Below are 27,634 nucleotides of genomic sequence, written 5' to 3' on the forward strand. Positions count from 1 at the left end.
TACATCAGAAGAACAGCATCGACACTGACTACCAATTCATCATTAGTAGGAACCAAGTAGAAAAAAAACGGATTAAAAAGAGCTTCATCTTTATCTTAGTGGATTGTTTAAAGCTAAATATCGTAACACTTTAATGTAAATTGTTTTTCCTTGTATATTCTCATGTTTTAGTAAATTCAAGTTGAAGAGAGTGAAGACCCTATTTCTGCATGCTAATTGGTTGATTTGGTGGGTCAATACAGGACAGCACTGCAGTCTAAGTCTATCTACAACCATCTCTTACATAAAACAAAGACACAAATGCACACCACATACACACTCACACAAACTGCTGCAACCTTTCAGCCTGGCCTTGGCTTATCTCCCAGGCTGCTCAATTACTAAGTGGTTTCACACTAAATCAAATCAATAACTTTTGGCTATATTCATACTCCATAAAGAAATCACTTTTCAAATGAGGGTTTTCTATGATGTCACCTGTCTCAAATTTAAATGTAGCCTTTTAGCTGAAGCTCAAAAATGTTCTGATCATCTGAAAATGAGCCGTTTTAAGATTTAAAGCTGCAGCTGCAACCTAACATGGTGGCAGTGTGTTCAGCATCTCATGATGGGAAGCTAGATTTAGGTGCTGGGAATTAAAGTTGCCCTCTTTCCCCACATTTTCCTGACGTGGGTTTTGTCAGACTTTTGGAATGAGACATCCAGATAAGCACACTCTTAATGAGACTTCCTATTAGCTAGTTTGTTTCAAGCATATAACATGCAATACTAGTTCCTACACACAACTAAGTTGTTGCTCATTATCTCTGTGACTGTTATATAAATGTAATCAAACATCAAGACTCATTTCCCATCATTACAGTAGTATTATTGCATTAGCTGTTAGCTGTCTAAAAGCATCTGTTAGCACAACACTTCATTTGTTGACAGAATAATTGGAGATATGATGAGAGTCACAGTCTACTGGGTCACAGGAGGTTAACATGATTTTCTTGCATTCAGCAGTAGTTACCCACATTTCTGGTTTACTCAGAACTCAAAATAATTGAAACTTTTCCTCTAGAGAAGTCACTTCTTTGTGGAGTATGAATCAGACCTACAGTTACAGATATTGGGACTTGAAAATACTTTCTGGTACTTGATTAAATGGTGGGTGGGACCATGTGTAGTCCAGACTGTTCAGAAAAGGGTTTGAATCATCATTTTTGATACGTCTTTCAATGTGAGGAAACTATCATTTATCAAGACTTTTAAAAAGAACTTTAAGAAAAAAAAAGAAATAAACTCCCACCCTGTTACATTAACTTCCACAGCAGTTTCCACTATTACATATGGTGCTTTTTCCTCTCGTTTCTGTATATACCTATTTTTACATTGTCTGTACAGTGTCAATGTACATGTAATCTATGTGGAGTGTGTATGTCAGAGTGAGTGAGCTGCACATCACATACAGTACACAGAGACACTCATCACAGTCTCTTCACAAAAAAAAAAAATTGAGTCAAACATTAACTGCGAGTGAGACTGAGTGTCATTTGGACCTTTAAAAGTGAAAGTCCGTGTTCTGCCAGGATGGTTGTGGTTGTGGTTGTGTGTGGTTGTGTGTGTGTGTGTGTGTGTGTGTGTGTGGTTGTGTGTGTGTGTGTGTGTGTGTGTGTGTGTGTGTGTGTGTGTGTGGAGCGTTCACAATCATCCTTGCAATGTGTCACCAAAAACCCAAATGAATCAAACTGGTAAAGCAAGACACACATTCACACATCAACATGTATGTGCCCTATCATATTGAAAACCACACACTAAAGTCACACATTCATGCCATTCACACATACACACATGTGCCGTAACAAAAACACACACGCCGGAGCCTACAATACAATATCTCGAGAAGGCATTAAGGAAATCTCCTTAAATAAATATAAATAAATTAAATCATATATAAAAAGAATGGGTTAAAAAAACAGAAATTCTGTTAAATACAGCAAAAAATCTCAAAATTAATACAACAGTACTTGCTCATAGACAAAAGACTGTATGGATGCAAGAGACAGGTACATTTTGATTTTGTAAACAATGACAGGAGGACAGACAAGCACGCAGACAGGTAGACACATTCACAAATCATTAGTGAGCAAAAGGCCTGTTGGGGCTCAGTGGTGGGTGAGGGTGGAGTCAGTCAAAGTTTGTGTGGTTAGATGTGTGTATATGTGTGTGGGGTCTGATGGGGTCAGGTGGGGTCTGGTAGGGTCAGGTGGGTAGGGAGGACAATGGGGTCGGAGGGTTTTTGTGAGTGAGCTGGAACTTCTGAAGTAGGAGTGTGTAGTGGTGTGTTTGGCAGTGCTGCTGCATCCCTCCTACTGTATTGCTCATGAGCATGGAGGGGGGGGGGGGGGGGGTCAGACGCTTTTCCATGATGACCGAATGGTACAAGATAGGAGTGACATCTGTTTGTACAACCTTTGTACAACCAAGGATAGACCATCATCTATGACGGAGCCAAGGCAACAGCTGCTGGTTGATTTTGTTTAGTTTGCACAGTTCAAACCAGTAAGGGAGAAGTAAATACTGAAGATGATAGTGTAGCTTTTGGTTGGTCTTCCATGTAATGTGACTGCCTGTCCCTATGTGAAGTGATTAGAACATGGACACCAAACTCCAGCTGTACTGTAGCTTACTGACTCTAAGTGTCAGTGTAGCAATTACTGTACTGTACAGTCAACATAATAACACTACTGCTAACCATAGTGCATGTTTAATGTGAGAATATATAACCTTTGAAATAAGTAACACCACCATCCTCCCACATACAGTATGTTGAATTTACAAGAAATACTTCACACTGTTGCTCAGTTCAGAACACTTGTGGCTAAACTTAGCATACTTTAGATATATATTTCTCTGTAATTTTGGAGTCAATTTACTGACTTTGGGGGCACTGTTGCACTATGTTTTAGCATTTAGCTTCATCACTTGTAGCCAAAGTGGCTGCTGCCAATCAAAAGTTACATTGGCTCACAAGTGTTAGCACGCTATCAGTCAACATAGTATAATGCTGAATTCATTTAATGGAAACACAAGAAAGCCTGTGGTTATTCTGAACTGGCAGTGTTCATACATTATTTTAAGATGGTTCTCCTCATGCTAGCCTTGTAGTCATAACAGTTAGCTTGCTAACAAATGAAACAATAAACAGTCTATAGGTAGCTCATAGCTTATTAGTTGACTGACCAGAAAAGTTTCTCCACTCAGCTGCTTATTATGACTTAATATACTGTAGCTACAAAATGACATTTTTGTTTAAAATCATTTGTATTGCACATGAAAACACTTCACATAGTGTATAATAAAGTCTAAGCACTGAGCCTGCTATCATTGAGTATAGTTAATGCTAAGCTGTTAGCACAGAGAAGAACAGTGCAGTATTGTCCAAATTCTTCAGTTTATCATACTGTGTCATGTCAAAGATCACTATGTATATTGTTAGTATAGAAATGTGGTATGAGGAGTGTGTGAGTATGTACACTTAATGTAATATAAAGAAACTGTGGTTCATACACCTTCAAAACTGAGCTATAACGATTTTGCTCACTGAAACAATGCAGAAAATGAACTTGCAGGAAAACACCAACTGTTCAGTAAGATGAGTGGCAGCCCATGTCGACAAATTAACATGAACATAACCTCATATTTCATGTGTATTTAACAGAAAAGCAACAATATAGAATGAACAATTGCAGCAGAGTTTATATCTGCTAACTCAACATAGTGCTGAAAAATTCAAGTCACAACACAGCTATAGATGACATGGTGTCCATGTTCTCCTCACCTGATGGCTAAGTGACCAACAGACACATCACCTTATCAATGTCTTCTTTTGCAGCTACACTTTTTAAAGTCAGCTTGCTAGCAGACATGACATGACAAGACAGAATGAAGTTAAGATGGCACAGTTTTGCAATGCTGAGGCTGACCCAGACAACATGGTGACAATACATAATTTAGCAATGCCAGAGGGACAAAATGCCAGGAGGACTAACAAGCCTGTTGAAGTCCTTTGCACCCACCAGGTTGTGGCAGTGTAGAAGTGCTGTTGATGCAGTTTGCTGCCAGTGATACAACATGTTGGACACAGTTTCACCTTTCAATGTGGTGTCTGAGGCAGAAATCTAACATGAAACTGATAGAAGTACTGATGGAAGAGTGCAGCTCGTCTGTCTATCTGATGCAGAAGCCTATGGTGAGAGTGTGTGTGACTGTTTAACGTGTGTGGCAGAAAATGTGTGTAATGTATGTTTCAATTTATGTCTTTTAGTGGTCATTCTTGCTTTGTGTTAGATGGTCTTGTACACAATGATATGTGTGTGTTTGCGTGTGTGTTAGTTTGTTTAAGCAGGGGAAAACTACAATGAAAATCAGTTCATAGAAAACAAATGAGCTTGATTTCAACTTTATAGTGAGTGTGCCAGAGCAACTAACATATGTAATGAGATCCCTGTTAATTCTTCCAGATTGTATGTGTAGACTGTATTAATGCATGTGAAGGCACACACAGTACTGTTGTCGTATGAAAACATTGAAACTCAAATATTGGTGTTTTTCTTATTTAAATGGAAATTAAAGAACTACATCTACAGAGAAACAGCTTGTTAAACTAAAAGTCAACAGAGGACAAACTCAAATCAAGAACTCAAATCAAGGCAGTTACTGTTAGTTCCAGAAAAGTAAACATGTTGGAGATGCAAGGTATTCACCCAGCAGCAACACTGTGAGTTGATGATGTTCCTGTGCTGGGGAGTATGTGTGTGTGTGTGTGTGTGTGTGTGTGTGTGTGTGTGTGTTGGGGGAGGGGGGGGGGGTTGAAGGAAGCATAGGGGAGGCTTGGGGTAAAGTATGGGTGGTGTGTGTATATATGTGTGAGTGTGTGTGTGTGTGTGTGTGTGTGTGTGTGTGTGTGTGTGTGTGTGTGTGTGTGTGTGTGTGTGTTGGGTGGGGGGGCTATAGGATTCCGTCCATGAAGCTGGTGTCCAGCCGCTGGATGAGCACCCGGATGAAGGACATTTCCTTGCGGGTGTTTTCAAAGATCACTCGGGGGTCGTCAGATTGGCAGCGCAGACAGTTGGGAGCCATGACCATGGCTAGGTTGTTCACATCCATCTTGGTGATGGTCACATTGGCAGACTGGGCAAATACCTGCACACACAACATTCAGCACAGTGTTCTACAGGTTGCCTCAAGTCAGATTAGATTGAACACAGTTTAATGTTCCCTGGGTTAAACTAGCACAATCATTTTGATCTGAACCATAGATATTTGGTCAGGAATTGTTTGGCACAGTTTTGGAAAAGAGTATTAGTTTCGTAAATAGTAATATATCAACATTTTTTATGTATAATTTGACATATAAGATTCATTTGATTGGTGGCTGAAAGCATTTGTCTCTGTAAGAACACACACAACCAGAGCTTAAAGTGTTTCAGTGCTTCACCAGAAATCACAAAGAAACACAACAGAATTTCTCACTTCCTTCTGGAATACACAGATACTACTACAGAGAGTTTGGGTTGTGTATGTTCAGGCTGTGAGATATCTGTCTCTCAGTATGCTTACATGCGCCATAAACAGTTGGTTACAGGTTACAGTCAGCTTTCTGCATATAAGCTGATATCTTAACTGTCATGCAAACAACACATACGCATACACACTTTGATCGAGACCAAATAACAATTGAATCTAGACTAGCAACATTTAAGCACAGCACTGACCCAGACTGCTTTTGAGTGGCACATTGAGTGGCACATCAGTAGGTGCATCATTTAGCAAGGTTATGTAGAAATTTCTACTTAATAAACAAATGCGTGCATGTACAGAGCTCTGAGGGATTTGTACTGAAATATCATCATGTAATGCACCCTTCCTGGAAATGTGGTAAGTGGACCCCTGATTCTTGTATTTGAGTACTACTGGGATAGAGGGTTAGAGAAACCTGGTTACCCCTGGATGAAGCTGATTACTAAACCATGTACACACCTAACCAGGTTTCTAATGTGCATAACAAAATAACAGCAGCTGGATGAAAGCAGAGATCACTTACGCAGGGCGATTTGTCCTCATGTTTAAAATAACTATCTACTGCTGAACATTTGAAAAATGAAAGGCACATTTATAAAGGAGGTGATAGGAGAGAAATCTTATATACACAGATTTGCAGTAACCAGGTTACTACAGTGCATGTAAACCCTGAGATTTGTACATTTACTCTGATACAATGGAGATGAACAGCATTCTGATTGTGCCAGTCACAGAATTGAACATTTACACTGAGAAAGTCAACAGCGTCATGTTTTTATAGATTCATACTAGTGTGTACAGACACACACTGTCTACTTTCAGTCTTTTAGAGCTGTACCAACTACATTGTATTTAGCTCCACTGTATTTGGGTGGATGCAGAAAACTCAGCGACAGAAATGCGGGACCATGCATGCTGCTGCTGTGATATTATTCATACTCCTGTTATTTTCAATGCTGTTTGTCACTGTGCCTCTCTTTCCTCTCTCCCTCTTTCTCTTTCTCTCTCCTCTCAACCCCACCCAGTCGAGGCAGATGGCCGCCCACCTAGAGCCCAGTTCTGCCTGAGGTTTCTTCCTGTTAAAAGGAAGTGTTTTCTTGCTGCTTGCCAACTGCTGCTCATGTGGGAATGTTGGGTCTCTTTAAAGTTAAACCTGAAGTGTGCAGTTTAGACCTGCTCTATGTGTAAAGTGCCTTGAGATGACTTTTGCTGTGATTTGGCGCTATACAAATAAAGATTGATTGATTGATTGATTAACATTTCTAAACCTGCACAAATAAAACCTTGTGGCTGGATAGAGTCCACCAGAAGAAACATATATTCAAAGTTTCCCTCAAAAGGAAATATGCTCACTAACACAGACTCAGATGAGAAGTGAAAAAGTCCACATCAGTTTAAACTTTTTATCATCGGCCCAGTGAGGAATATTTCTGTTTTATAATTTGCTACTGCTTAAATACTTTAAACTGTGATTCCTCTAATGGCCACTGACTGCTGTCGCCAACAAAACGGATCACTTGCACTCCTGCTACTGTGTGTCTCAGTGGCAGATTATTGAAAAAAACTTGAAACAGTTATGTTTGCAACCATGTTGGTTTTACTGACAGATGTCTTAGTCTATCACAGCATGCCACTAGCCTCATTACACTGTGTTTTGGCTTGTCACTATTTCAAATGGAGATGAATACATGTGTAAGTAAACTAAAGTGTCACTAACACTAGTCACAGTCAGCCAGTATGATGCTGATAACTACTGTACATCAGTATGGGGCTATGACCTGGCCTCACTATTGTGTGTGTGTGTATGTGTGTGTGTGTGTGTGTGTGTGTGTGTGTGTGTGTGTGTGTGTGTGTGTGTGTGTGTGTGTGTGTGTGTGTGTGTGTGTGTGTGTGTGTGTGTGTGTGTGTGTGTGTGTGTATGTATGTGTGTGTGTGTGTTACCTGTAGGAAGCGGATGAGGTAGCAGAGCACCAGTTTGTTGATGTGCGGCAGGCCCAGCACCACGTTGACAGCTGCCTCTGGGTTGTCATAATGATTGATACACTCCTCATAAAACTCATGAGGGATGAGTGGCTCCTCCAGCTCTCTGTACCAGAACTTCAGCAGAGAGGCTGAGAGGGACACACAGGAGGATGCAGAGTTTTAAATAAAACATTTAAAAAACAGATGATACAGATCAATCTGCACAGACATCAAATGAAGCTTGTGTTACATACAAAAAACTCTGACTGATCTGTTTTTCTGTCAACTTTTTGCACAGAAATACTCCTACAATCCAACCAAGGTTCTTTTAGTGGCTGTTGTGGAGTTTTGGATTGATGATCTTCAGCAGAAGAAGTCTTTCTTGAAGTTTTTATATTGACTGTTCAACACTTTGAAGAACTTTGAAGAATTTTCTGACTCATATTCTGGCCTTTTTCAATCATACTTTGAACTGTGAAGGATTTCTTCAAGCATTCTTTTTAGACGTTACATCTATAACATCACAGACTTCCATGTGTCATCTGGCGGGCTGGATGACCTCTAACCCTACATCCTCTTTTTCTCTCCATAAATAAATCAACACAGAGATAGATTCTTGGCTTTAAAAGAATCTGAAAATATCGAAAAGTACAAGTGAATTATGCACTGCTGACAAAGACTACAAAGCATTTGTAATTTGTTACACTTATTTAGCTTTTTTACAGAGCTTCCAGGTGCATCAGTCTGTATCAGCAGGTGGAGTTTGCTCAGTTGTCATGGAGTCTTAAGTGAGGCAAGTTTACACTGATAATCCCATGACTCCAAGAAACCAGAAGTCATCTCCCCAACCGTGTGCTTGTGTGTGTGTGTATGCATGTGTGTTTACCTGGGATGTGTGGGTCTTCCAGCCCTGTGGGGATTTTCCATTGATCCACTTGCAGCTTGAGGGCATTGACTTCATCTATGTCACCTGGTACCCTGGAGGTCAAAGGTCACAGGCTGGTTACATTCTAGTCTCTTCATCACCTGGTTTCTACATGGTTGACCTTTAATTGTTTAACGCTTTGTGTCTGACAGAACAAATGTTCATAAAGTGGCTGGTTTTGATTGGTTTAAAGCAGAGATTTTCAAAGTGAGAGGCGGGTCTCCCCAGAGAGGCTCTAAACAGTTTCAGGGGAGGCTCAGTGAATGGAAGAGATACATTATTACATTAGTAATTACATTAGTTATCAAAAGGAGATCACACAGAATAGCTTCAAGGTGTGTGATTTGGTTATAGAGATTAGTTTAAAGGGTGTAGTTTTGGGGAATTTTACAGTTTTTTCTCTTTCCCAGAGTCAGAAAGTAATAAAAGTCTTCACACAGACCTTTTAATGTACTTGGTGCAGTCTGAAGATTGTCAGACAATAATATCAGGCTATCCTGGCTCAGTTGTTGAGAGTCTATGGGATCAAATATTATCATACTCCCACAGGCATCCAGGAATTGAGCGAGACTGACTTTTTCTAAGGTGTGTGTCTGAGGAGAGGTACACACTCTCAGACTCCTGCTAAATCACATCTAAACACACTGTGGGCTGAGGATTCATCATGTCACAATGTTTTAATAAAGTAAATCTAATGAAATCATGGACAGTAACTTCACTTCAATAAACTATAGAGACATAGTTACAAAATGCAAATACATTAAATTACTAAAAAATGCTGAACTTATATACAATGGTATCAAAAGGTTATTATAACCCGAACCTTCTCTGTTTTCTGCTTTCATGATGCTAAATTCGCCCCTCATTTTTCATTGCTGGATTCCAAATAATATAAGACTGAGCAGCCATGAGAGACTTGTGGAAGTGCACATTTTGTGTCTCCTGGTAATGTTGTTAAATGTTGTAAATGAAGTGTTAAAACATCCCATCTACTAGTCTGTTAGTGTGGTTAGAAACAACACATGTACGTTCTCATCACAAGCCACTCTGCTCCCTGCTCTCTCACCTGAAGATGCCCTCTGTCTGGTCTCCGTTGAGACCCAGAACCTCTTCAGAGAGGCGAGTCTGGACCCAGGGCAGCTGGTGGTCTGGGTATCTCTCCTTCTGAAGCGCCATCACCTCTTCCAGGGAAGAGCCAAACATGGAGGGACTGAAGATGGCGTTCCTGGCATGGTGGATCTCCTCCAGACAGGGCTTCTGCAAACCCTGGAGACACACACACACACACACACACACACACACACACACACACACACACACACACACACACTGTTACATGTCATGTTATTACAGCAGTGCAGCTTGAATACTTGAAAGATGTGGGTCAGACCAGTGGAAAGCAGTATTCAGATGTCACTGACACACACACACACACACACAGCCCATTAAAGAGCTGTCAGAGATTAGCAGGTTAACAGCAGTCAAACACCCGGCTGTGCTGTGTAGCCCTAAAAGTGACAAATGATCTGTGTTAGAGGCCTGCTGAGATTCTGGCACTACATGCTTCATAGGCTCTGAGCCAAGCTGCTGCCTGCCTGCCTGCCTGCCTGCCTGCCTGCCTGCCTGCCTGCCTGCCTGCCTGCCTGCCTGCCAACACACACACACACACACAAAAAACACATGCAGTCAACATACAGCATCTCTAACACTCACTCACACTCACACACACACACACACACACACACACACACACACACACACAACACATGCAGTCAACATACGGCATTTCTAACACTCACACTCACACAAAGTATATTAGAGAAAATTATGATTTCAATTATTTCAGTCTTATAAATAACAGAATGCCAGAGTATGATATACGTTGAAACTGTACTGTACATATAGCAGTAAATATAATACTGCATTTTGTACTTTGAATTCCTCACAGTAACATTTCAGAATGCACATGTTTTTAGAGTTCATAAATTCAAAAATTTAGATAAAAGATCAAGTTGAAATTGAGGCATCAAGCTCAAGATGAAAAATTCAAAGTGGGAAAATGTGGTCTACCAAGCTAACTGTACTGTATGCTGTGTTCCAGGAAAGAAGGAACACAGATGTCTGACTCTTATCCTCACTTTACAAGAGCTTCACTTTTCCTCTCTGAATCTCACCACTCCAATTTAGCAACCTTTAACTGTTTCTCATAGAAACTAAATGCAGGGTGTCACTGAGCATGTCAACAGATGTGGCCTGGCTGACACACACACACACACACACACACACACACACACACACACACAGCAGGGATCTGCCTGAGCTCTGACTCACTGACTCATTTACAGCAGTGTTTGTAACTGCATAATGATTCTATGTATTGCACAACCGGGAAGCTTTCCAGATGTTGCTCACAAGATGCAAAACTTGGAACCAAGAACAAATCTTTAAGAGACGTGGAATGTGATTCTAAATAAGATTGTAAGTGAGTTGTAAATAATATTCATAATAAAGACAGTGTGCCAAACCTTCTCCTCCTCTTCTTTAAGCCAGGAGAGCTATTGGACTATACTGGAAGAGTATGGACGCTCCATCAATGAGAATGTGGATGAAGGAGTTATCTACCTGTATCGAGCTGGAGAGACTAACTTTTAACCCTAAGGCCAAGTGAAATGACTTTATTCTACCATCAAGATTATTGTAGATGGAAATGTTGGCTTTACCTGGAAAAGAAATTGTGAACGGTTTATTTTATTTAAGGATGATGCTAAATTGAGTGTGTGTATGTGTGCGTGTGTGCATGTGTGTGTGTGTAAGCGTATGTGTACTGGATATAATGTATGTATCTTTGGTCAACGTGTTGCATTGTTGCTAGGTTACTGTATGTGTCTTTAGGGGAGAAAATAAGAAAATGACAATAAACGTATTTAAAAAAATACATACAGTTAACTCCTCTTGAAAATACAATAGTGTCAATAAAAAATGATGTGTATTTGCATGTGTGGACTAAACATCACATCCTAAAAGTACAGAGAGTAGAGACAGGGGTAAAAGTGTGCAGACAGTATGCTCATACATACTAAATGAAATATTAGTTTCAGTGTTTGATCTCAGCAGAAGAGACACCATGAAGACAGACGGAGACAGAGCTTCTTACCTTCTTGGCTCCAGTCAGAGCAGCTTTTGTCAGTTTCCTGTAGCAGTATTTGGCGTAGCTGCTGATGGCCACTCCTGCAGTGAGACAGAAGAGAACATTAGAATGATTCAGGTGTTAAAAAGAGAAGGACTCACAGCGCTTTTCATCCATAAAACTTCATAATACAGACTGAAATAAGCCTGATTTTATGAATAGTAGCTGCTCAGCCCCCTTTGAGGTTTATCTAACACATGTTTACAATATCTTAACACATGTTTAGACCAACCTCAGTCATGGATTTGTGTTAAATGCATACATTATAATATCCCTTTAAGGGTTAGGGGTTAAGGTTAGGCAAAAGGAGTCATTCCAGACATACTGTATATCCATTTAATTATTTGCAAAAATGGTCTTTTATGTATTTGCTAACCTCTACATGTCCCTGCTTTATTACCCTCATCATAAAAAGAACTGGTTTATGAGCCTGAATGTTCATTATTGACTCTGGGAACAGTACTGACAAAATTATGTTAACTCAAGGTCTTGTTCCAGAGCCTTCAAACAGAACTGGCTCATATGTTAACAGTAAGTGGAGATTATTAAGATTATTAAAGAAGAACGAGCAAATTTGATATTTTGCTCTGATTTTTAAATCTCATTAAAATGGAAAAACTGAAAGAGACATATTTTCAGTATTTCCTGATATTTCTGATCAAATCTAAAATGTTAGTTAGGAGGACAAATATTTCAAATTCCTAGTTGGAGGAATTAATCTGTGGTTAGGCATGATGTGCAGTTTAGCAACACTGAAGGCCTAGCAGTATACTCACATTACCCTCATATCAGTAGTTATGTTTCTGTCTGCTTCAGGACAGACTAAAAACATTAGTCCTATATCAGCACTCAGCCACCTATTCATCATGTTCACCTGTAGGGGGCAGCAGAGCACCAGTACAGCTGTATTCTGCCTGCCACAGAGCAGAACACCATTAAAATGCACCTGAATGGACGACACATGATGGGAATGTCTCTCACTTTGTCTCCTACTCATAGATGATGATTGTGGGAAGTTAGAGTTGTAGCCAACATGTTGGCCTCCATGTTTGTCATTACACAGCTTTCTGCTGCACCTGATATTCAATATGGGGTTTAGGTTTAATGCAGTTCATTGATTTTCTGCTTAGAAGAACCGGTCTGAAGATATTTGCTGGATTGTGATCTGGATCAGTTTCCCTCTTGCCTGATATTTCATCCTGCAGCTCCCCAAAGATCCTCGTCAGTGTGCTTCAGATCAATACTCCCATTATTAAAACCTCAACCATCTTTTCCCTTAATATCTTCTAAATGCTACATCTGTATGATCATATTGAGGAGTTTGACATGTGATGTGGCAACCTAACCCTAACCCTCCTTCTGTGTAAACATGTGTTTAAAAGTTGATCTGAAGCTAATATGAAGCTTCAGTCATGCAAATGAGTCAAATCTTCATCTTCTATGTTTGAAGATGAAGCTCAATAGAAGCTGATCATCTACTTTAAATGAGTGTGTGGACACACTGTGGATTTAGTCCTCCATCACTTCCATTGAAAGCACATTTGAAAGAAATCTTCTAATAGTCAATATGAACAGGAGGAATGATTACAGAGAAGAAAACCTCTTTCACTGTTCATATGAACACATGACTGCTGCTTTAGGACACATTTGAAAATGTGTGAACCTGTGCTTTAACAGGATCATGTATTAGATCTGGGTGATATAGAAGTAATACAGTATAGTAGATTCTGTGACCATGAGAACAATGTCCAAAACACTGACCAGATGTGTTCAAATAGCAACATCTGCATATATGGAGAGCAATAGACTGAACTGATGAGAAAGCCAAAACCACCAAATAGCATGTGTAGAAGTTCATTCTTGACCACAGAATCAGTCAGGAGACATGGTAGACAGATCGTCTGTAAATGAGAAAAGGTCCCGTCTGTAATGTGACTGTCTACAACACTCCTCCAGGCTCTGTTTGAGCAGTAATAGTTAACTACAGGTGCCACTGTGCTTCCTCCTGTCCTCGTTCCTCCATCCTCCAGCTACTGACCCACAGACTGATTGAGGTCAACTATTATCAAGAATGTTCTAATATCTTAAATGTGTCTCAGAGGAGACAGAGACAGAGGAGGCTTCAGGAAGAGCTTGGGCTGAGGTATGTACATGTAGCTCCTATAATACATAGTGAAAATGTTGTTGTGGGTGGGCGTGTTGCCCCCTCACCCTTGGTGTCATTGAGGGGGTCCATGTGTCGGTAGATGTAGCCCTCCAGGTAGGTGTGGAAGCGGGGTGTGGGGGGGAAGAAGGCAAGGCAAATAGCCATGAGCTCCCAGCCTCGCTCCAGACTGTCGTAGCGGAAGTTCTCGGTGGTTTGACGGCACAGCTGGATGTAGAGCTCATCACGCAGACCCTGGTTGCTCCAACCGCGGACCACCACCTGACAGACAGACAGAGAGCCAGCTCAACTGAGTACAGCTGTCAAATAATACATCTCCATATCTGCATATCATTGTGTCACTTATGATCTGAAAGGTTACTTCATCTTGCAACATAGTGTAATATTTTCATTGATACAGCTCATCTGTATCAATGAAAATTCATGATTGCAGTAAAACATTCTTGTCTCATGTACTGCATTTACAGTACTTATAAAAAAAGGATGTCTTTGCCTTTTATTGCTTTTATAAATGGAATCATGGTCAGTATAATTTGGCTTTATTGACAAGAAATTTACAAAGAAAAAAATGGATGGTGACTACATTTTTATAGGTACTGTAGTTGTACACTTAATGAAGTGGTGATGATAGTTTACATATATATAGCTAAAATCAGTATGTAATTACAATGTAGAGGTTATTTCATGGCCAAATTAGATACATCAGACAAAAAACTGCCCAGACCACAAGAAGCAAACTACTGAAACTACTACTACATGGAATTACTGCTGTGTCAAATACTTACTAAGCAAAATTAAAGAAATCAAGTCATCACTTGATGAGAAATGTTGGAAATTTTCTAAAATGGCCATGGCCTGCAAAAGCTGTGTGTGAGGCTGTTTTTACGTCCATTATCTTCTGAAATCTTGTTTTTATAAAAAGAACCTTCACAAAAGTGTATGATGGAGATTGACTGAGATTTACGCAGAAATGATGAGAGAGCTGCTGAATACACTCCAATAACACTGTACAGACTGCAACACAATCTACACACATACTTCTATATACAAACACCCTGAACATATCCATAAACGATGTTACAGACATTATTGACAGATGAACATTTTAAATGACAGATGATAGAACATTTGATTTTAAATATATTTCATGTATTTCTTATATCATTCATTGCATTAGAAATACTAATGTGTATCTATCAATTCTGATGCTACCCCAAAGTCTACATTTCAATATGTCATGTGGGCAAACTTCTGCTGACTTTCAACAGAAACAGGCAGCATTAGCATTCTTTTTGGAGCCATCATTCATATCATTTTATCTGCAACTTTATAAAATATTGGTCTATCTCTAAGTCTGTGTAAAGTAAGAATAAACCACAGAAAAGTGTGTTGTTCACCACCCTGCCAAATTTGAATGATTAAAAAAATCGGCAAATATATGAAATTAGGCTTCAAAGTTGTGTAAAACTCAGTCTCTTTCTCTGCTCCCAAACGCTGTGGGAGTGCCCGCCGAGTTCGCTAAAACACCGCCCCCTACCAAGTGTCACCTGTCAAAAGTCACCACCTCTACCAGAAACATGGACGCTATGTCTGAGAGCTTTCTGCTGCTAACTCAGCTGCTAGCTCGGCGGCTAACTCAGCTAACTGGCTAACTGTAGACTGTAGTAGTAGTAGTAGTGTGCGCTGAATGTATTTATACCTCTACAGCAGCAGGTTTATGCTAATCACGCCACGTTACGTAATGTGGTGGTGATTTTCAGACCTGCCCACTAAATCCTGAACACAGAAATCCTGAAACACAGTTAGTGAAGCCTAGCTCCACAATTCAAATCTAAATGGTTGAAATGCTTTTTACACCTTTTTTAGAAATACATTTATGACCAATTTAATGTGTTTAGAAGAAAATGTCTGAATTCACTTTACACGGCCTTTAAGCTTTGTCTGTCTGCCGTCTGTCTCTTTTATCCAATCAGCTTCACCTAGAAATAGATTTTCTTGGAAGGAAGGTGCCCAGGTTTTATAAAAGTGTGCACTCCTGCAGCCGTTCCGTGAACAAGGACACACAGCTCACAGTGTGAAGTACTGCAGAGAGGAGGAGAGTCACTTAAAAACTTATATACACATTCCATATGAGGATTCATCTCAGCTTGGAGTCCTACTGGAACCTGAAAATGATTTCCCAAGTTCACATAGAGGACATGAAGACAAGGTAAAATCACTATAGAGGGACAGGTTAGATATTAACCCATGCTGTGTGCATGGGTGAATGAGTCTGAGTAGTAGTGGTTATTTACACACCTCCAGAGCCACACAGAGGGGGTCCACCTTGGAGCGACGGTCTCCCATGTAGGTCTGGATGAGCTTAAAGATGTCCACTGCCTCCTTCTTTACACTGCGATCTGAGGTCACGATCATGGGCTTCTTGATTGGCTCACTGCTCCAAGCCAGCATGTTGGCAATGGATACCTTTCTTCTAAACAGACCCTGACACGAGACAAAAACAAGATCCATTCTAATGTACAGGAGGCTGGAGCACTTCAAATCTATAGTCTGTCAAAGACTTGTTTTAACTGTGAAAAGCACATCAGCGGACGACAGTAGAGTGTTGTAGTTAATGAAATGTTTTGAAAGTGTGTGAAGACACAGCTAAAAGATTAAAATCACAACGGCAGATCAATACAGAGCGTTATACAGAAGAAAACAGATAGTAATCCACTGGGGGGGAAACATGCATCTTCTTTTCTTTTGGACGGGAATATTTGTTCTTTGAGCTTTAAAATATTTCAAACACACCAAACAGATAAACATCATAATCACTACTCAGAGCTGTAAAACTAATAAGGGCATTTATAATTCTTCTATAGTTCTAATATTAAATGTATTACAGAAATGAGTATGCATGTTTTAGAAGTGGTACAGAGATGTTTGAGAAAAATAACAGATGACTGGAAATTATTTAGAATTCATCAACCCTCAATATATTTGAGCTATTTTAGCAAAGCTGAATGGAAGCAAGAAAGACTGACCAGGAGAAATGAGCCAGCACTTACCATGACATTTAATTAAGGATTAATTCAATTAATTAAGGACTGACAGTCATAAACACACTAAACACATTGTTCATCTTGGCTGGACTTGATTTATTTATGTCCTTTATTCTTTCTGTGTGTGTGTGTGTGTGTGTGTGTGTGTGTGTGTGTGTGTGTGTGTGTGTGTGTGTGTGTGTGTGTGTGTGCGTGTGTGTGCGTGTGTGTGTGTGTTCTGTCAACCTGATTAAGAAGGAAATGTGATTGTGTGTTTCTGGCTGGATGGTTATAATCGTTGTTAAAGCTCGAAGCAGACAAACTTCAATAAAGATATAAAAACATTACAGATAAATTCAAACTCAAAGGGTTCAACTTATTTTCATTCCTTTAACCACATGTCTTGGCCTTCCTCAGTTGTCATGGAGATGATGTATCTCATCTTTGGTGATGATGGTATATGATACCATCTCTATGACAACTTGAGGAACTGTTTTGTCAAGCTGCTGTTTCCAAGGTGAAGGAGAATGAGCCTTCAAGCTGAACTCATGCCTGCTGTGTTTTCTTTTTGCTTTTTTTGTGGCTAAGCCTGATTAGTGATCAGCTGATCAGTGAAACAATATATTTAACACTTTCCAATAACAGTGTAACACTGTGCAAGACATTAAGAGTGGGAGTTTAATCTGACACAGTGTTAATACTGAAATAATAAATAAAGAAAGAAAAAGTTGAGATGACATAAGCAAGATAATTATGCATTAGGGTTAGGACATTATTATATATGAAAATATCAACACATTAGACAGGGAGGTGAATCACTAACAGATACATGGTGATGATTATGATGTCATGGAAATCAGTACCTGTGTGTGTTTGTTGAAGTGCTTAGACGCCCAGTTCTCTATGTCGGTCTCTGAGGAGGGCTTTCTCAGGGAGAATTCTGGGAACACGCCACAGCTGGCGCTCGGCATCATATTCCTGGCATTTCGACTGGTCTCAAACTGGGCGCAGGCTCCGAGGTCCTCCGACTGACCCGCAGAGGAAGACAGACAGTGATGATGAGGAGAAGAAGAAGAAGCAGGAAATGTCTTTCATCTCTCTGCTGCTGCACAGCAAGGGTTGAAAGTTTGTCTGGAGCTCAGATGGAGCTGACTGGGATTAATACTGACGTGCTAATACGTCAATATCCACAAAGTTATTTCAGTGTAACAAAGAAACCATTTATTACTCAGTCTATGATAACAAAACATGACGCAGCAAAAGTTATTTAAAACATGAACATGTTCTTGTAACATAGTTACAAGAACATTTTTATGGTGTAGGATAGGACAGGTGAGGCTGCTATCAGTTGGCATGAGTGGAACTATTTACAGGGTCTCTGCAGCGTTCACTAAATTAAACGTTTAAGACTTTTTTAATACCACAAAGAATGTCATTTAGTAAATGTTTGACTGTTTGTCCCTCTCCCCTCAGGCAGGAGGCTACGCAGCATCCGGGCAAAAACCTCTGAGAAACAGCTTTGTCCCGGATGCTGTGAGACTGTTAAACTGTTTGACCATCCTGTTTGTGATACTGCACTTTATCTTTTTTTAAAACTATTGCACTTTAATTATATGATGTTTTAGTCTTATATGTTGTTTAGCCTATTTTAGCTTGTTTTTAATTAGATTTAATGTATTTTCGAATCCTGAGACCTGAGTACTACATCTCACTCACATGTCTGACATGATGACATTATGAAATAATAATGGGGTTGATCTATTCACTTCAACTCTATGTTTGTGACATGTGCATGTCATGCGTCAGCAGCACGTGCAGCATGCCAGTAGGCACAATTATTTATTATATTATATAATAAATAACAACTCAGGACATTTATATCTATGTGTTAATTTGTTGGGAAAGTAATGTCAAGTCAAGCCTGATGCCTTCAGTCTCTTCCACAAAGCGAGGTATAGAGTATATATATATTGATATTGGGTATCATCAGGTGAACATTACTGCATTATACAAATGTAAAGTACACATGTATTTTTTGCACAGCTGTCAAATATGAGCCATCAGTAGGTTTAGTCTGTAATAATTTGGTACCACAAATAATAACGTGAATGCTAATGCTAGCTTGCTAACTAGCTAATGCTCATTTCTGGTAAGTGCACAACAGCCATGTTTGATTTGACACAACACTAACTTGTCCAAATTTGTGCACTACACAAGTAAGTACAGAGTGTACACTGTGTACTAACAGAAGTATTAGAGTCATTAGAGAATGCACCAGTCTTGTCAAACTCTGGGCAGGAGCTAAGCTAGGCTAACTACAGACAGGAAACTATATGTATGTACTTGTATGAATTAAAAATGTTGAACTATTCCTTTAACAAATGCAATGTTTCTCTCTTGACATGTCTGTGCTGAACTCATGTCTAGCTGTTGTCTGAGCTTTGTGTAGAATACAGATGAAGTCTCATTATTCCCACACAGCCGTGCTAGTGGTTTCTAGCATGTAGCTGTTGTAATGCTGCCTGTCATCTAACAAGATTTCTACTTTTCACTCCTTCTCTGTGGCTGAATAAACTCTCCTCCATGTTCCTGTTCATTTCATTCTCTGTTCTCACTCTCCACTGCTTTTTCTTCTTTTCTACCAAAAGTGGATTTTGCTCGGCAGCTTTCTGCTTCAAACTGAAGCGTTGCTGAATTTTAAGAGGAAGACAAAGACAGAGTGGGAGCAGAGAAAGACAGCGAGGGGAGCAACAACCTATTTTCTTCTTGGGTAAGTGCTTCCCAGCTCTCTTATCTCCACAGGCCCACTGTGGGCTCAGATAAAGGAACTTTTTCACACCAACCTGTGCTTATGTGTTCATTCCATATCTGTCACATGACACTGAAACAAGCTGACCATTCATGTGTTTGTGAATAAATGCAGGTTTGCTTGGTTTTTAGGTGAACTCACAGAGTTCTCAGACCAGGACTAAGCAGCACATCACACATTTCAAGTGTTTCTATAGTGAACTATCCAAAGACCATGTACAGAGCTGCAAGTGGAATAAAAAGGTGCTAGTGCTCTAATGCAGCATCATTTCATGCAAATGCTGCATATTTATGAGGCCATAAGTAGGTTGAACAACACTGAATGTGATTAAGGCAGTCTATGATAAATGGGTAGTACAGTGTCCAGTTTGGGAGAGGTGTGATGTGTATTTCTGTACAGAGAGCACAGTGTGGTATGACACAGTACCAGAATCTAACTAGCTTCTCTTCTAGAATAAAACAGCATCTCCAGGAATCCTGCTGGAGCGTTCAGGAGTTAAAGCAAGGCATCATTTTAATTCACTGAATGTGCTTAATACAACTTCACTGACTGCTGCAGGAATGGGACATGACTGCTCTGTTGCAGCTTTCTCTGAGCTCACAAAGATGATTAGTTTGTCATTCCATCTGTCTGTTAGGTTTCATTTTGCACCATGATAAATGACAGAAAACATGAGAGCACCATTCAAAGTTTTCAAGAAATGCTTCTATGTCTCCTCCAAGTTACACTTTGCATTAAACCCTGTGTTTATCTCTCAATACTTGTAACTAGATCTGGTTAGAAGTTTAGTTTGACAGTTATGATGTCATACTTTCAGATATCAGCATATATCAGCACACTGAACATTTAACAGTATGAAACTGGTACAGAAAATGCATCAAGATGTCTCCAAGATTAGCACAGGTTTGTTGTGCTGACCAAACATTCTCCATCCAACATCCATTTAATCGTTTTGTTTTCAGTTCAGTTTTCAGCTTCCAGTTTGCTCTGTTTTACTGGGCAACTTCAGAGAAAATGAAAGTGTGAACATGTTGCCCATGACAACTCCATCTGCTGATGAAAATCATAACAGCTGCTAAACAGATGTTGAGGTGAGATGTTTTGTCGAGGTCAAGAATGAACCTTTTCTGCTTTTAATGAATGTTAATAATGATGATTAATGACAAAAAATGTGTTGCTTCTTTCTGACATGGAGATCATTTTATTTAATAATTTAGTCATGTATTACCAGTAAGGGATGTAATATCTCACGATGAGCTGTGCTCACTCTGCCCACACACTCAACTAAATTCTCTAGAGAAAAATACAACTTTTAGCAAATGAAGGATTTCTTCCAACTTGGATAATGTGCTATTATTATAAAACAATTAATGCAAGGGCAATAACCACACTGAGCATCCTTGGTTTTTCTATTCTAGGTGTGTATGTGTGTGTATGTGTGTGTGTGTGTGTGTGTGTGTGTGTGAGAGAGAGAGAGAGAGTAGGTGCAGTGACAGTGTATCTTGGTGGAGCAGACAGCAGATTAACCATTAGATAAGCCAGTCTAAGGCTCACAGCGTTACATGGAACATCCAGGTCTTTCCAGCAGGGTGGCGCTGTGACACAGGATGATCACACCTGACTGGCCCATCAAGTGGTTTTTTATCTATATGTGTGTGTGTGTGTGTGTGTGTGTTTGTGTGTTGTATACAGTATGACTTTGGCTCTGTAGCTGCCAAGTTAATCAGCTTCATTTATCTGACAGATGACAGAATAATGAAGGAGCCACAGAAACATGTTTGTATTTTTAATAAACCAGACAGTTTCCTAATAATCTGCTGGCTGGTGGCTCTGTACAGAATGTTGATGTGCACTCTCTGGTTGGAAGTTATTGGATGTGGTGTGATGTTCAGTTAAACCACTGGAGGTCATGTTGAGAGTGGGTTATGTGGATGTAACAGTACCTGTGAAGGGTGCAGGTAAGGCTCTGGGGAGGCCAGGTTGGTCTGGACAGAGAGGCTTTTCTCCAGCAGAGCCTGAGGAAAGCCCAGTCGATCAAAGGTGCTGCGTTTCCAGTGGTGCCCGTCGCTCTGAGCCAGCGCCTCGTCCTCACTGAATGCCCTCACCACTGGTCCCGGTAACGGCAGAGGCAGCGCCCCGTCACTCTCGTAGCCATCCTTGGAGCCGGTACCCTGCCCCACCCCCCCTCCCTGCCCCGAGTCCCAGCTGCTCCTCTGTTTCATCACCTGCTGGGCCTCCCACGCCAGCCTAGCCTGGGCCAGCATCGCCTCCGATGCCGTACCTGCCAGCTCCCCCTCTGGCCCCCCGCAGCGAGCCAGCTCCTGGGGGAGGGACGGTTTGCGGCTTTTGCGTTTGCGGTTTCCGCCAGGAGAGAAAGCCCCAGTGGAGGAGGAGGAGAGGGAGTGGGTTTGGCTGGACGTCCAGGATATGGAGTCCTCATAAAGTAACCTCTGGCCTCCCTCTCCACCCTCTCCACTGTAGTCCAGCAGTAGGCGGGGGTCTCTGATCAGGGACTGGCTGTGCTGCAGGGTATAGGAGCCTCCATACGAGCCCCCGTAGCCCCCTGTTGTGCCGTAACGCAGCAGACGGTCGGCGGTCTTGAAGCGAGGGCTGGAAGACGACTGCTCCACGTACACCAGCTGCTTGACGTACTCTTTCCCCACAGGACTGTATTCCAGACTCTGGGTCTTTTCTGGACACTTCTGCCGGGTCAGAACCAGCTGGCCATAGGGGGACTGGCCCTGCTTGGGGGAGTGATAGAGGGGGGCCGGAGACTTGCGAGCCGGTGACTTGCCGGTGCCGTAAAAGGAGGAGGAGTCAGAGAGGTGCATGTCAGTGGGGGGCTCCTCGTAGATGGGCGGGGGCTGGTACTCCGACGGCGGCTCCTCGTACAACGGGGGCTCGTAGGCGTAGCGGGGGGAGGGAGGCTGGGAATCAGCTGAGGAACGACGTTGGGTGCCGGTCCCGCCCAGCTCCGCCCGCTTCAGGTAGGGAGACTGACGACGGTCAGTGTAGAGCACGGGCGAGCCGTCAGATTCGGAGGGCGGGTTGCCTCCAGAGGAACGGCGGGTTCGTGAGGTGGTGCCTCCTCCAGAGGGAGGTCCAGGGGCGAGGGGGTCACAGGGGGAGTAACCGTTCCCCTGGTGGGCCAAGAAGCTGGGCTCTCTGTCTGTCACTTTGATCAGCATTCGCTCCTTTGTACCAGTGTTCCACCTGAAGGGAGAAGTCCTGAGAGGAGAGGAGAGGAGAGGAGAGGAGAGGAGAGATTTAATTAAGGGTTAAGGGGCAGAGTGATAAAGAGCTGTCTATCACATTCACACCACAGGGCCTGGCAATATTTTTATATTTTAACACATATTTGAAAAAAAAGCTATTATATTCAAACCTTGTGTGCTCTTCACTTTGCAATTACCACTTCATTTCCTTGGCACTAACTGTAATAATCTTCTAAATGGCCTCGACTTTGTGTCAGAACACCACGCTGTGTTCTACTCTGGTGATGCTCCATGAATAGTACTTTTTTTAAAACACAAGGATTTTGTATTTTAGGAGACCTGCTATCAACAAAGAACAGGACCCAGCTGGAAACAATGAATTATTCTCAAGGTATTTATAATATCTCTTAATACATGTATACTAAAAGATGAGGTGGGAAGCACACTGATTGTTTTTTTTTTTTTAAGATTCATTTTGGACTTTTTTGCCTTTATTTATAAAGTAACTGGCAGAGAGGCTGACAGGAAACAGGGAGAGAGAGAGGGGAAAGACCTGCAGCATAGGTCCCTGGCTAGATTCGAACCAGGGACGCTACTATTATGTGGCACGTGCTCTAACCAGTCAACCGCCAGGATGCTCCTCATGCACAACCCTGTCTCTGTGTTTTATGAGAATTTTTTCCTTTTTTTTTTCCCTTATTTAATGTCCTGATGATACACATTTGAAAAAATTCAATGGTCTTGCAATAGTGTGAAAGGTTCATCAGACGCCAAAACCACACTACTCCATATACAGTGCAACTACAGTATGTACTAACAACACTGAACACATTCATTTTTTCCCCAGTATAATATACATATGTAGCAGAATTAGGACTGCTTTAAATGAAGTGGTGGGCTGAATGTGGAGTAATTGGTCAGGTGTGTGCAGGTCTGAAGGTAAGCAGGATTTTGTGTGTAACACCATGAATGTCTTCAAGCAGAGACTGAAAGTGTTCATACGTATCACACTGAGACTACAAGAGACAAATCACTGTCGGTCTACTAAAAAGTCCAACAGTGACATAATGGTAATGAAACTGAATGTGATTGGTCATTTTCACATTGGCAGACAATGTGCAATTTAAACTTGGAATAAATGGCTTTTGTATCTGAATTATGGAAACAGCCCATTTAATTTTCCCTTTGGCAGTAATTGTTCATTTTAAAACCTAAAAATGAAAACTGAATTTGAAAATGTTCTTTTGAATTTCGTCATACATTCTGCACACACAAATGGAGAGTATCATTTTAATTAGATCTATGCCATAGATTTCCATACTCTAAAAATGTTAAAATATAAATATATAAAATACAAAAATGAGCTCTCAGATTTAATGTCTAAAAGCAGCTGAGGCAAACGTCATGAAGTAACTCAAAGAAATTTCATGTTTAAATAATGTTATTTTTATGAACTTCAGCATCCTGTTCACCCTCACATACTGTTCATATTCTGACTCATAATTCATCTCTACACCAATTCATATTCATACATTCCCAGTCATTAATAAATATTTGATTATTCTTATGGGAAAAAAAGACATTCATAATCACTATTTTATGGTCCAGAAGAATATTTTAACATGATTCAATACTGATTTATTTTTTCATCTTTTTATTAACACAGATCAAATTTGTACATTTGCATGTATAGAATATGTATCAGCTGAGACAAAGACAGAGAGGGATAGAGAGAGTGAGAGAGAGAGAGAGAGAGAGAGAGAGAGAGAGAGAGAGAGAGAGAGAGAGAGAGAGCGAGCAGTGGTGGTCGAGTGAGCTAGAGAGTGAATAAAGACAGCGTGAGGTGGGAGCGAGATCAAAGCTGTGAATAAAATATTATTTTGTAATTGTTTCACAGCGGTTACATTCTAAAGCACAAATACACACACACACACACACACACACACACACACACACACACACACACACACACACACACACACACACACACACACACACACACACACACTGTGTGTGGATCAAGCACACACACAAACCTGCTGCTCTGTACACTTAAATGATAGGGAGACAGAGAGCAGAAAGACAGAGAGCAGAGCAGACCAGAGAGAGAGAGAGCAGAGCAGAGAGACAGAGAGCAGAGCGGAGGGACAGAGAGCAGAGCAGAGAGACAGAGAGACAGAGAGACAGAGAGCAGAGCAGAGCAGAGAGACAGAGAGCAGAGCAGAGCAGACCAGAGCAGAGAGACAGAGAGCAGAGCAGAGAGAGAGAGAGAGAGCAGAGCAGAGAGACAGAGAGCAGAGCAGAGAGACAGAGAGCAGAGCAGACAGAGAGAGAGAGAGCAGAGCAGAGAGACAGAGAGCAGAGCAGAGAGACAGAGAGCAGAGCAGAGAGACAGAGAGCAGAGCAGAGCAGAGAGACAGAGAGCAGAGCAGAGAGAGAGAGAGAGCAGAGCAGAGAGACAGAGAGCAGAGCAGAGAGAGAGACAGAGAGCAGAGCAGAGAGACAGAGAGCAGAGCGGAGAGACAGAGAGCAGAGCGGAGAGACAGAGAGCAGAGCAGAGCAGAGAGACAGAGAGCAGAGCAGAGAGAGAGAGAGAGAGCAGAGCAGAGCAGAGAGACAGAGAGCAGAGCAGAGAGAGAGAGAGAGAGCAGAGCAGAGCAGAGAGACAGAGAGCAGAGCAGAGAGACAGAGAGCAGAGAGAGAGAGAGCAGAGCAGAGCAGAGAGACAGAGCTAGCAGCTGAGTTAGCAGCAGAAAGCTATCAGACGTAGCGTCCATGTTTCTGGTAGAGACGGTGACTTTGATTGACAGGTGACACTTGGTGGGGGGGGGGGGTTTCCAGCAAACTCACTCGGTGGGCACTCCCACAGCGTTTGAAAAAGTTTTACACAACTTTGAAGCCTAATTTCATATATTTGGCGATTTTTTTTAATCATTCAAATTTGGCAGGGTGGCTAACAACACACTTTTCTGTGGTATGTCAAACTCAGAACACATATTTATTCTTACTTTACACAGACTTTAAATCAAAGGTAGCCTATATTTTAGAGACAGTATTTGATGCAGGGACACAGTCACAGCTACCGTTCACCACAGCAGCCTCTGGCAACAACAGAGCATTACTTCATCAGCGAGCATCCACTAATTCATTCCTTTCAGTGAGTGGGCCTCACATTCTGCTTGTTAAGGAGACAACAGGAGGAAGAGAGAGAGAGTGGTGTGGGTTGAAGAACAAGAGGTGAATTAGGCGACAGGGAGGGAAGTGTGAAATCGATTGCAGCATTGGCCCCCCTCCATCTCCAAATACTTCCACACACTGATCCCCGGGGCCAGTGCTGAATGGTGGCAGTGTGAATGCGAGTGTTTGTGTACTTGTGGATGTTAATATGTATGTGTGTGTGTGTGAGTGTGTGCGTGTGAGTGTGTGAGTGTGTGTGTGTGTGAGTGAGAGAGAGAGAGAGAGAGAGAGAGAGAGAGAGAGAGAGAGAGAGAGAGAGAGAGACAAAGGGGGCAGGATTAAGCATTACAACATGGTCCATACTCACAGAGCTCAAACTCATTTTCTTTCTTTCCACCTCTGTGGTCTAAAGCTCTTACTCCATCAATTCCCTTTTTTCATCTACCCACCTTTTCTCTCTCTATATATATATGCTGCTCTGCTAACCAGCTACACAGTGAACATTGTTCCCACCTTCCTTATCTTTAAATTATTCACCATCATCTGACCTTCAAATCAATTTACACATCCTGTGATTGGTCTAATCTGTCTCCATCTGTCTCTGTCACTGACGAGTCAACCTGCAGGATCCTTCCTCTCCTTCATCTCTCTTTTCTCTAACTACACAGTCACCCCTGCTGCTCACATACATTACTCTAGCTGAGACGTTTCTCAAAGGTAACAAGAGATACAGATGGGAAAGGTGGGAATTCTTTCATAGATAGCATGAGTGGAATAATTCATCTTTGGTACAACTCAGTTTGTGGAAAAGAAAAGAATTTTCTAAATGTTGTTGGTGAAATGATTTCCTCCCTGAGAATCCCTCTTTCTATGTCCAATTACTGTCAAATCACTCTAGGAGGAGTTTTGAAAATGTGTTGCCCCATCACCCAGACATCATCATCTGAGGTATCGACTATTCTGTCAACATGGCTGACTTCTGGTTGGGTGGAGCTAATTAAAGGCAATATACAATATATGGGAAATGATGTGAGCAATGTGCCTACCAAATTTTGTGAATATCGGAGCAACTTCCTGACTCTCCTGACTGAAGCCTGTCATGCAACCCACTAAATACACTTGAACCCAACTGCTGTTTATTTTTACAATGTTCATGCTTCTGATGTGTGCACCAGCAGCCTCAGCACCTCAAAAACACAGCTTCATGTTTCATGATAAATAAATATATTGCAATACTGTAGCATTTATTCTATTATTCTATTTAGCTTCATCTCAAATAATCATTTCAAATGGGCTAACTAAAGTTTAGGCAGATGTGGTTAACCTGCTAAGTAAAAGATCTCAGTCCTTCTTCCACCTCTGTATAGGACATATACTGTAATACCATGACTTCATTTATCTTATTCTCTCTGTTCCTTCAAATGTCAACTAATTCATATGTAAAAATGAACCAACTGTGTGCCACATTATTTGACTTTCTAACAGCAGAAATGACTGCATCGTCAGCCATTATGCACTACAACTTCATTCATCTTGTGGCTGATCACATGAGCTTTTTTAAGTTAAGAAATAGTTTAGAAATAACATTTACTTTTTTCTGCCTGACG

General features: G+C 41.2%; 1 protein-coding gene across 1 annotated transcript in view; it reads right to left on the reverse strand.

Annotated features, from left to right (window-relative positions):
* Window positions 1-4,936: 4,936 nt before the first annotated feature.
* The window catches only part of arhgap39 (Rho GTPase activating protein 39), a 28,382-nt gene continuing 5,684 nt past the window's right edge, over window positions 4,937-27,634 (reverse strand). Inside the window, exons 2-10 of the mRNA XM_053322828.1 lie at window positions 21,579-22,863; window positions 17,690-17,854; window positions 16,102-16,287; window positions 13,851-14,064; window positions 11,607-11,680; window positions 9,519-9,718; window positions 8,414-8,505; window positions 7,507-7,676; window positions 4,937-5,187 (exon numbers count right to left, since the gene is read on the reverse strand). Of these exons, the coding sequence (XP_053178803.1) occupies window positions 4,993-5,187; window positions 7,507-7,676; window positions 8,414-8,505; window positions 9,519-9,718; window positions 11,607-11,680; window positions 13,851-14,064; window positions 16,102-16,287; window positions 17,690-17,854; window positions 21,579-22,863 (2,581 nt within the window). The 3' untranslated portion in view covers window positions 4,937-4,992. The remainder of the gene's footprint in view (window positions 5,188-7,506; window positions 7,677-8,413; window positions 8,506-9,518; window positions 9,719-11,606; window positions 11,681-13,850; window positions 14,065-16,101; window positions 16,288-17,689; window positions 17,855-21,578; window positions 22,864-27,634) is intronic.

Source organism: Scomber japonicus, chromosome 7, assembly GCF_027409825.1.
Source record: "Scomber japonicus isolate fScoJap1 chromosome 7, fScoJap1.pri, whole genome shotgun sequence".
Classification (NCBI taxonomy): domain Eukaryota; kingdom Metazoa; phylum Chordata; class Actinopteri; order Scombriformes; family Scombridae; genus Scomber; species Scomber japonicus.